This window comes from Herpailurus yagouaroundi, unplaced genomic scaffold, assembly GCF_014898765.1.
Source record: "Herpailurus yagouaroundi ecotype Mexico unplaced genomic scaffold, PumYag 139, whole genome shotgun sequence".
NCBI classification, from domain to species: Eukaryota; Metazoa; Chordata; class Mammalia; order Carnivora; family Felidae; genus Herpailurus; species Herpailurus yagouaroundi.
The window spans coordinates 69,069,510-69,079,939 of record NW_024412394.1 but is presented as its reverse complement, the minus strand read 5'-3'; the positions used below and the strand labels follow the sequence as shown (position 1 = coordinate 69,079,939).

The 10,430-nt window shown below is 44.8% G+C and overlaps 1 protein-coding gene and 1 long non-coding RNA gene across 2 annotated transcripts in view; one reads left to right on the top strand and one right to left on the bottom strand.

Moving 5' to 3' along the window:
- Nucleotides 1-539: 539 nt before the first annotated feature.
- SLC60A2 (solute carrier family 60 member 2) lies at nt 540-9,801 on the bottom strand. Its single transcript, XM_040474391.1, is given in 5 exon segments — nt 540-3,788; nt 3,790-4,997; nt 6,202-6,318; nt 7,800-7,968; nt 9,571-9,801. Coding segments are annotated over 5 exon segments (1,581 nt in total). The 5' UTR covers nt 9,622-9,801; the 3' UTR covers nt 540-3,752.
- Nucleotides 9,802-9,939: 138 nt separating this feature from the next.
- Nucleotides 9,940-10,430, top strand: part of LOC121029905 (uncharacterized) — a 61,062-nt gene continuing 60,571 nt past the window's right edge. Inside the window, exon 1 of the long non-coding RNA XR_005789961.1 lies at nt 9,940-10,233. This is a non-coding gene — a long non-coding RNA (uncharacterized LOC121029905). The remainder of the gene's footprint in view (nt 10,234-10,430) is intronic.

Here is a 10,430-nt window from a genome sequence, read left to right as displayed (position 1 = left end):
AGTTGTTTCTGAAACTTTATCTGGTAGGAGGAAATTCTCTTCTTACCTCTTTACCCAGGAAATTACATTGATGAGAAATTAAGAACTTTTTTTTAGGTGTTTAAAATTATAAATTACTTATACAGGCCTGGCTGGTGCAGTCAGTAGAGCATAAGACTCTTGATCGCAGAGTCCTAAGTCCCAGCCCCACGTTGGGCACAGAGATTACTTTTAAAAAATAAATTAAATAAAAACTATATAAATTACTTACACTTGTCCCTTACATTTTTATGTACTTCCCTAATCTTCCAGCATGACCTTTCTTTGTATAAATTACTTATACTTGACCCTCATTACTTTTATATAATAAAAACTGATTTTTAGGGGCACCTGGGTGGCTCAGTCAGTTGAGCGTCTGACTTCAGCTCAGGTCATGATCTCACGCTAGTGAGTTCGAGCCCCGTGTTGGGCTCTGTGCTGACAGCTCGGAGCCTGGAGCCTGCTTCGGATTCTGTGTCTCCCTCTCTCTCTGCCCCTAACCCATTCACATTCTGTCTGTGTCTCTCAAAAATAAACAAATATTAAAAAAATTTATAAAAACTGATTTTTAAAAACAATCTTTCTTTAAAAAAAGAACAGCAATTGAAAAATGCTCTCAACATCTTCTTGGACTTTACTATGAAAATACGGTTAAACTGAAATTTACCTATTTCCCTCATAGTAAGCTGCATTTGAACAGGCTGAAAGCATAGTGGTAAAGGACATAAAATGTCAAGGGAAAAAAAAGGCGTAACTCGGAGTTAGCCTATCCAGTACCCCACAAACAAAGAGATTCTCCCCTATCAGGTTTGTTGGCCTGGCCTGTGGGGAGCCTTCCATCCCCACATTAGTTCACTCGGTTTGGTACCTATATCACTTTCAATGACTTCTGAGGGCTTCTTTTCCCCAGCTCAAACTTTTTAGTTCTCTTAAACCTTGGTTCTATAGGTACCAGAGCGTAGCAAACACACTCTAAGTCGACCCCCTATGAGTCACATCTCTGTATTAGCCTCTCCCCTGGAGTTTGGGTAGCATTTATGACTTGCTTCCCGCCAAGCGCAGATGGAAAAGGTGACGGGAGGTCACTCCTGTGATTATGTTATAGAAGATTCCAGCAGAGTGGACTCAGGTGAGAGATTCTCCTGCTGGCTTTGAAGAAATAGGCTGCCATGTTGTGAGAGGATCTACAGAGGCCTGCTTGGCAAAAAAAAAAAAAAAACAAAAAAACCCGTGGGAGGTTCTGGGAATTGGTACCGGTGCTGGCTGACAGCAAAACAACAGGGACCTCACCCTACCACAGCAAGGAACTGAGGATTGTCAACCATCGCACACATAGCCCTGGAAGAGAACCCGATGCTCCAGAAAGGAGCACAGCCCTACCCAACGACTTGACCGCAGCCCCACGAGACCCTGAGCAGAGGATCCGGGGAAGTCATGCCCAAATTCCTGACCCAAGAAACTGTGAGATAATAAATGTCCAAACTGCTAAATCTGCTCTTCAGCAAGAGAGAGCTTCACTCTTGGTTACTCACAGATCAACAGACACTTACCTAAGAACTGCTTAGGATGAATGCTAATTCTTGGAATTGTACTAAGTCTTATCCTTCCAATATGGAAATACATCATCAAACTTTCACAATGCCTATAATCTCACATGGCCATTCACATTTTGGTTTGTGGAACTCTAGTGGATTTTCCAGTTTGGATTTCCAAATTTGCTGCCATGTTCTTATTATCATCCTTCTCTCCCCGAGCTGCATCTTCTACCCCTTAAATGTAGATGCTGTAGGCAGAATCCCTGTTCCAGCAAGCCTCCCAGCTGCCAAACAGTAGCAACTGCCTAAATTCCACCAACCTGAGAAAACGCACTAAATGCAGCAGTGGTGGTCTCCAAGTTCCAGCTAGAAGTACAATATAAAAAGAGCAAGAATAGGCGTTTTACTGTACATTTCTCCACCAGCCTTCTCCAAAAGTGCTAGATTAACATAAACGATTATCGCAGCAGGTAGAGAAGGTGAGTGGGCAGTGGTTAAGAAAGAGACCGTATTTCACTTAGGAAAAAACAAAGGCAAAATTATAGAAATGAGATAAGAGAAAGCAAACATACCGCAATCGAGTAGAAATTAACTGTTATTCACCATAAAACTAACAAAAACTATCATCAGTGCTAGTCATTTGCCGCGCTCCTATGAAGTACCCTTTGTGGTCCCTGGACCCCTAAGCTATCAAGCCACTTTCTACTCATTATTTTGGTTTCCCAGATGTTTCAAACTCAGAAAGGAAGAGCCCTAGATGGGTGATACAAATATTCCCAACACTGGAAAAGACTGTGCCTCTTTGTAAATTAAACTAGCAGCCTAGTTTACAGTGTTAACAATGTGATTACCAGCCAGACTCAACGAGGAGCGAGTCCTGGAAATGCAAGGCTCAGGTAGACACTGGAAATGCGAGTCCTGGAAATGCAAGGCTCAGACCCAGAGCCTGTTGCTAAGGTAGACACTGTCCACAGCTGTACTAACATAGTAACTCTGAAGAAACAGCTTTTCAAGTCGGAACATCGCGCCTCCAAATCCTGCTTGAACATCAAGAAAGTCAGCATATAAAAATAACTTTTCTCTTTAAAATATCTGTAAAAATAGTAAAAATCTCCATAACTGAATGGATTACTGTTTAAGACACTGATTGTAACATGCAACATTACTTCGTATATGTACATGGACAACCATCAGTTAAATTTTGTCAGTGTTAAGAGACTTTGACAAAATCTGATCTCAGAGATGTTAAAAATGTGAAAATAAATGTGAAAAGAAGGTGCATTCTTAGAATGGATGAAATACTAAAAATGTGCTTTGCAAATCATTATTAAACATGGAGTCTCTTAAACTGACACGTATTCACAATTGGTACTATGCTTAAAACTATCAACTTTGCTTCATTTCTCATTTGAAAGGAAGAATGGATGGCACTTATATTAATTTCTAACAGACATCTTGCACAAACGTTTTTTTTTTTTTTCCCTTGCATATACTTTAAATAAAAAAACTTATGGATTCCTAGTTTGAAAACCACCTCAGTTTCACTTTTGGAATCACAGGTCAGGAGAGAAGATAAATGAGGCCTGCGTAAGTTAAGTGACTGAGTGCAGGACCAGATAAGTAGGAAGCAGCAGTCAAGGTTTGAAGCCAGGTCTCTCGGGGTCCCGTTCTGTGTTCTCTTCATAGAAATCAGAAATCAAATGAGGATTAGCGTTTTCTGGTGCGGTACTAGAGAGGGCAAAGCAATGAAAAAAATCCCTGTCCACTTGCAAAGTTGCTCTTTTATGAAACGACACTCGTCAACTTCTCTGGCAGAATACTGATGACTGATCATTTGTTCGGCTCATCGATTCAACCGCTAGACGGTTTCACACGCTATTTAGAATGGCACCCAACCTCTCAACAACAAACACCTTCTTTGCACGCTCTGAGGGATGGAGACCATAAAACATTACTGACTCAGCCACGTGCCAAACACTAGCCTCACTACAAGATCCTGCTGTATGAGACCATTTGTTCTTTATGGAAAAGTCTGGGAATTACAGAACCTCCCAAAACTTTTTTAGCATTTGCTAAACGTACTCTGAGCTAGAAATTTTGATTCCCCAAAGCATGTTGAAAATCCGTTAAGGCTCTGCTCTGACCGGCTTCTTTAGAACTGGAGACTATTCAAGGAGGTCAGTAAATAATCCAACTTCTTTAGGTGTTAGTCCCTTTTAGCCTGGTTTCTTGCAAGGTGATTCACAGGGGACTTGCCAGTATTAACTGGAGAGGACTCCAACACCACCGCACTGGAGTGGGAATGACTGGAGACTTCAGCTAAGGGCTCCGTCAGAATATTTCTAGATGTCTCTATTACGGAATTCCTCATTGTATCATTCATTTCAATCACTTCAAAATCCATTTCGTTCCACTTTTCTGCATCTTCTTCTTCATTGTCTTCCTCGTAGTCATTTAGCTCAGAACTAGAAAGCAAAGCTTTCTGGTCCTCGCTTTTTCTGTGTTCTTTCCGCTGCGGATCGAGAGGCGAGGTGGCGAGTTTATAGAGCACAGGAAATAAAACAGCAGTGGCTATCGATGCCCCCAAAGAGGTATACAAAACTACAGGCAAATCAGGGTATTCTCCTTGAAGAATTCCAATTACCGCAGGAATAGCCATTTCTCCCAGGGCAGCACCAACTACAAAAAAAGCTGCGGATTTCCCATGGATAGTGGTGTATTGCTCAATCCAAGAAACACCGCTGGGAAACGTGGTTGCCATCGAGGCCCCATACACCGACGTTGCTATCCAGAGACAAACTGGGCTCTTGTCGAAAAGCACCAGCAGTAAAGATGACCCCAGGCTGCCGATGTTGCTTAACACAATCATGGTTCCAGGTTGTAAACACGTAGCAAAGAAGATTGCCAGGCCCCTGCAGGCCGCAAAGGTCCCCCAGAAGATGGAGTTCAACCCAGCTGCTTCACTCTCCTTCATGCCGGCGTGGGTGGTTGCGAACAAGAAAACGTAAGAGCCATAGGTTACCTCGGCCCCCACATAAAAAAAGAAGAACAGAAAAAGCAGACACAGAAGGGCGTTGTGATATTTTGCTCTCCGAGACCTCTGAGCTGATGCTTTGGTTTTTTCCTGCCTTGAGCTTTTCTTCAAAAACAGAGCCAAAAAAAAGACAGAAACTACAAAAATGTAGGTGCCGATAACAGCGTAAGCCCACAGTAAATTCAGATTGTCAGGTACTCCAAGTAGAGATTCTGAGTCAGCTTCAGACGACTGGTTGAGAGAACTGTGAGAGTCAGCTTCTGTGTGGTTGTCAGCAGACCCCGTCGTGCCCAATGCCAGTTTAGCCAGTAGTGGAGCCAAGAAGGCACCCAAGGCAAAACTGAAGTGTAAGGCCTGCATATGTGGGGCTCCTCTGTCCCCCCATATGGCCAAGATTAGGACGTTACCACCTACCAATGAAAGATGAGGAAAATGATTTAATCACAGAAACTTGGCAAAAACCCGTTCATTACTATCAGAAAGAGGAAGAGCCTACTTTATGTGGCACTAGGATTATATAACATTCTAAATGATCAGATGTTACAACTCGCCCAATTCTGTGATTAAGGCACTCTAACCTCCCACCACCAGAGAACTGGAAGCAGTGTAACATCACATACTCACAAATGGATTCCTCAAGCTAGTAAACCACTCCCTCCTAGAGCTAGGGACATTAGCCCAAGGCTTTTTATAACACAGTTCTAATACCAGGATGGCAGGGCGAGGGTGGATATTTATTTATAAACATTTTAAGTATATATGATCACCAGATACTGGTCAAATTACCAAGCAGCCAGTTGAGGGAAATGATTCATGTATAGAACAGATGCAAAACACGTGTTCAGAAACCCGAACACTATAGAGTTCTGCTGTGCCCATGACAGGTAACAAGGATACCTCCTCTACAAGGTGAAAGGCAAGAAGCATCAAGTCTTGGGTTTTCTTTCTGTTGTTGTTGTTTTTTTTTAAACCAAACGAAGCCTAAAGTACAAAACATCCCCGATCTATTAAGTAACAGTAGAGCAAGGGATAAGAGTTGCTTTTAGGGGTGGACAAAAATGCCAAGCATATTATTTAGTAGGTTTTTAAAAGATACCAAGACCCATGGAGAGGATCTCCTGCAAGAAGGCAGGAGGTTTTGAGAGTAAACAAAAGAGCAGGAAAATAATACAGAGCACAGGTTGCTCAGAAAGGCAGAGTGCTTTTTAAAACTGGATAGCCGCTTCTAGGATTCCTCAGCCAGCTGGTTCAACCTAGTAACCCATCAATTCCTCCCATACTACACTGATCAAGTTCTATCCCAAAATGAAAGCCCCTTCACCTGCACCATAGTTACCCACGTGGCGGACCCTTTCCTGTTTGGATACCATAAAGCAATAATCCCTCACTGAACAAAGTTCTTTAAATTCACTCCATGGTTGGCTGCTCAAAAACAGGTACCCGACTTGGCAAGAAGAGTAGTTGCCAAAAGGGTGGTTCTGACTGGGTGACCCCAGGAGCAATTCAGTAGGCTGGTGTCATTTTACACTGCAAATAGCCATTTGATGTCATCCATTCTACTTTTTCTAATAGGAAGTCCCCACTCCCAAAGGGGACACTGAAGGGCTCACTGACCTGTATCCAGAATGCCAATTGAAACACCAAAGATGGACATCATGACAATCAGTAATCCCGCTGTCTTACAGAATGGAACAAGATAGAGACCAACTGTCGTGGCCAACATTGACACCCCTGAGAAGAAAGGTAAAAGTCAGCTATCAAAAACAATATTCGCGAATCAAGTCAACATCATAAAAACTATAAATAGAAGTAGGTGAAATTACAATTAAGTAATAGCAACTGGATGAGACGTTCAGCATCTACAAATGGTTATTTCCTTTATAAGCTTCCATAATCTTTATGGACTATAAAATCTAAGTTGTCCTAACAGGAGTTCATTTCTAGCAACGCTAATAATCAAATTAGATACCATAAGGCAAAGTTTTATAGCAAACCAGACAGCTCAAGAGAACCTAGAGGGATTTTTAGATAGGAGGTAAGAAATTAAAAAGAGAAAAATAAGATGCAATTACTATAGTTTGTTGTAGAAGTGTATTAAATAATTAGGTAGGGAATAGGGAGGGAAATGCCACACAGATATGTGTTCTCAACCCACTTTGGAAATCTGAGTGGTTATTCATTTATTCATCAATAACAGTAAATTATTCTCCTTACTTCCAAAGCAGTTTCATCACATTAATCCAAATTTTTTAATTTAATTTTATTTATTTTTGAAAGAGAGAGAGAGAGAACACAAGCAGGGGAGGGGCAGACACACACACACTCACAGAATCTGAAGCAAGCTCCAGGCTCTGAGCTGTTAGCACAGAGCCCAACGCAGGGCTCGAACCCACAAACCATGAGATCATGACCTGAGTTAAAGTCGGATGCCCAACTGACTAAGCCACCAAGGTGCCCCAATCCAGATTTTCTTTAAACATATCTATTTATTCAGGGGCGCCTGGATGGCTCAGTCAGATAAGCATCTGACTCTTGATTTTGGCTCAGGTCATGATCTCACAGTTTGTGGGTTCGAGCCCTGCACTGGCTCTGTGCTGACAGTGCAGAACCTGCTTGAGATCCTGTCCCCCTGTCCCTCTGCCCTTCCCCCACTCGTGCTCTTTCTCTCTCAAAAAATAAACTTCAAACATATCTATTTATTCAAAAAGAGTAAGTTAAAAGCTTTGCCATCTATTCTGAGGGTGGGGTAGAGAGGTCTGGAGTCACCATTAACATGGGGCGGCAGGGACAAAAATTTAGCCTGTGTCATTTCACCCACCGTTCCCTCCCACCTTCATGCTCAGTCCAGGGTCTAGCCTGGGCAGGGTCAAGGAATTCATTCTGACCTATGGTGGCCCTAGGAGATCTGCCCTAAGCCCTGACAAGCCAAGATCTTTGGACAACTGGTATGTTGGCTGGCGGATCCAGGGGTGGTGCCTAAATTACAGTGATGGTCAGGAAGGCGAAGGACGGGTAGCACACCTTGGGGCTAATCTAAATTTCCAGAGCGGGCCCAGCACAGATTCCCTATAACTGCAAAGAGGAAAACAGGCATGCCTGTATACCACCCATTTGAGTCGTCAACCACTCTGCAAGCTAGTATATTTCATGTTTTAAAACAAACTGTGAATTCCACAAAAGTTGCAAAGAGCTACAATTGGTGTTGTACTTACCCAAGAGTAGAAAATGATTCATGGCGTCAAGAAGAACTCCGCCAATCACAGAGCCACTCAAATAGCCAAAGGCACGGCCCACAAAAATCAGAGAAAGACTGCTAATGTTGCGGTTCACATTTGTTGCCAGATCTTGAAATGTGGGTCCCAGTATAGCAACACTCATTCCCTAAAATTTAAAAAGACGAAATCTCTTACTTGCAGCCATTAAAATAATGTCTACGTGGTAGCTTTCTTCCCCTATTAAAAAGACAGGAGGGGATTTCAATGTAACATAGGGGAATATTTTAAGTCTTACAGCCAGGAAAATTTCAGGACGACAGTACTAGTATACTGGAGCTTCAGGCTCCCTGTATCTGGTGTGTCAAATCCTACTGGTTTTCTAGTTTTGACAACTCTCAAGTTAAAAAAATATATATTTAATTTTTTTGGCTCTTTGCTGCAGTTTTGTTTCCTTTTCGAACAATACCACAGAAGACTGTTGTACCAACGGTAAAATGTAACATTAAAATAATTTTTGTCTTGGCATTTCAATATACTAGATTATATACACATAATAGGAACTTAGAGGTTAAAAAATTTATTAAAATATTGTAATATTGTTCCTGTTTTTTTGATGTGGTTAAAACAGAGCAATATTTCTGGATGTACTTGGGGGTCCTTCCTCTGACACATACAACATCCGCAGGAGATAAGCAATTTAAATGTTTCTGAGTCTACATTTTTCTTCAAAGAAAACCCCAAGCCATCAGAGGATAGTTGCTGGACACATAAAAAAATGTTTCTATCGGTCTAGGCTTCAAGATTAATTGATTCTAATTGGACTGCTCTGCTCTAAAACTTGGGTGTGCCTCTTGCCCCAGCCAGAGCAGTCCCAGACTAAGGGCAGAGTGAGCACCTGGTATATGGAGGGAAGGCTGAGCTTCATCTCCAATCAAATTACTTCCGGCCTGCCAAACACTTAAAACAGGACCTGGCGCAAGGTGAGGACTCCCCAAGCGTCCGCAATGATTTTTCCTTTTTCCACATCGACACATTCTAAGAATCCGTTGTGACTCCAGAGAAAGATGCTAAAGGACCAGAAGCGACTCTCCTCAGAGAACTCACCCTACCAAATCCCCAAGATCCCAATATTCCAGACAAGTGACGAGACGGAGAGGTCCAGAAATAAGGTAATGGCTGGAAGGTCAAGGGGTTGGTCAAAAGGCGCTTCTGGCCTTGCAGTTTACTCTAAGAAAAACACCGAAGGATCTACGGGTTTGTTTTACATAAGATTGTGGGCAGAATAAGAGACATATTATTCCTGGCTCCACCACTTAAAGCCAGCTGTGTGGTCTGGAAAAGGCATTTTCCCTCTCTGGGTCTATTTCCCCATCTGCAAAAATAAGGAGGTGGCTATATTTTGTCAGACGAGGAAGAAGAAATCCCAGAAAAGCAGCTTTGTGTAATAATATGGGGTCTGCGTGGGCGCGAGGGGCAGGGGCTATAAACCCGGCAAACCCCCTTGCAGCTCCCCACCCCACGTAGGAGAGGGAGGACGGTTGGCTGGAGCTGGAAAATATGTTAGGAAAATCACTTGACAATAACCCTCCAAGATTAGACCTGTGCCCATTTTTCGGATTAGGAAACTAAGTCTGGGGGCAGATGAATGCGCCCAAGGTCGCACAGTTTGCAAGAGGCAGAGGCGAGACTCGAACTCGGAAGACGGCGTTCTCTGCAGGACGCCTGCTCACGCCCCCGGCCTGGGAGGATTCCAGCCCCCGGCTCTCACCAGACCCAGGAAGGCGGCACACAGGATCACGGTGATGAACCAGCGCAGCATGCTTCCCGCCCGGCGGCTCCGCCGGGAACCCGCCACCGCCTCATTCTCCGCCGCGGCCTCGGCCTGGAGGAGCCGCTGCCCGGCACCCGGGGCCCCGGCCCCGCGGAGTTCCAGCTCCAGCTCCAGCTCGGCGGCTCGGGAGAAGCAGTCCTGCCGCCGCCCGGCTTCTCAGCCGAGCCTCGGGAACTGGGAGCTGAGCCAGGCCCCGCCCCTCCAGGTCCGGCCGTCCCCGCTGGCGCCACCTCCCCACCTTCCTGGCCCCCTTCAGGGCCGGGAAGTCCAACTTCGGAACTAGCCAGAGGTTGCAGGCCCGCGACGCGCGCCCTTCAGCCCTCAAGGTGCCGGGGCGGGGGGGGGGGGGGGGGGGTGTCACGTGGCGGAAATGTGGCCTCTCGCCAACCCCAGCCTGCCTCAAACCGGAAGTTTATGTGGTTGCCTGGGAGACCGGACTTCGCCCTAGGGCCCGGGCATCACACACAGCTGAGCCCACAGAGGCCCCGCGAGCGGGCGCCGCGTGGCGGAGTGAGCTGAAGCTGCAGCCTGGGACCCGGTCGATCGTGAGGAAAGACGCGGCCACACTGTCCCGAGGAAATGCGGACCGAGGTTTGCAAGGTATGGCTTTGCGACCGCTCCCTGGGTCTCCTCGCTGGGCAAAGGAAGCCCGGAGGTCTGTGTCTTAGCTCCCTAGAATTGCTGCCCTCGTGCCTTTGAACTGTGTCGTCCATCTGTCACTCCACAGCATTTGTTGAACCTCATGGAAGCGTTCACGGGTATCATCTCAATTAACACTCATAAAACCCTCCAAATTC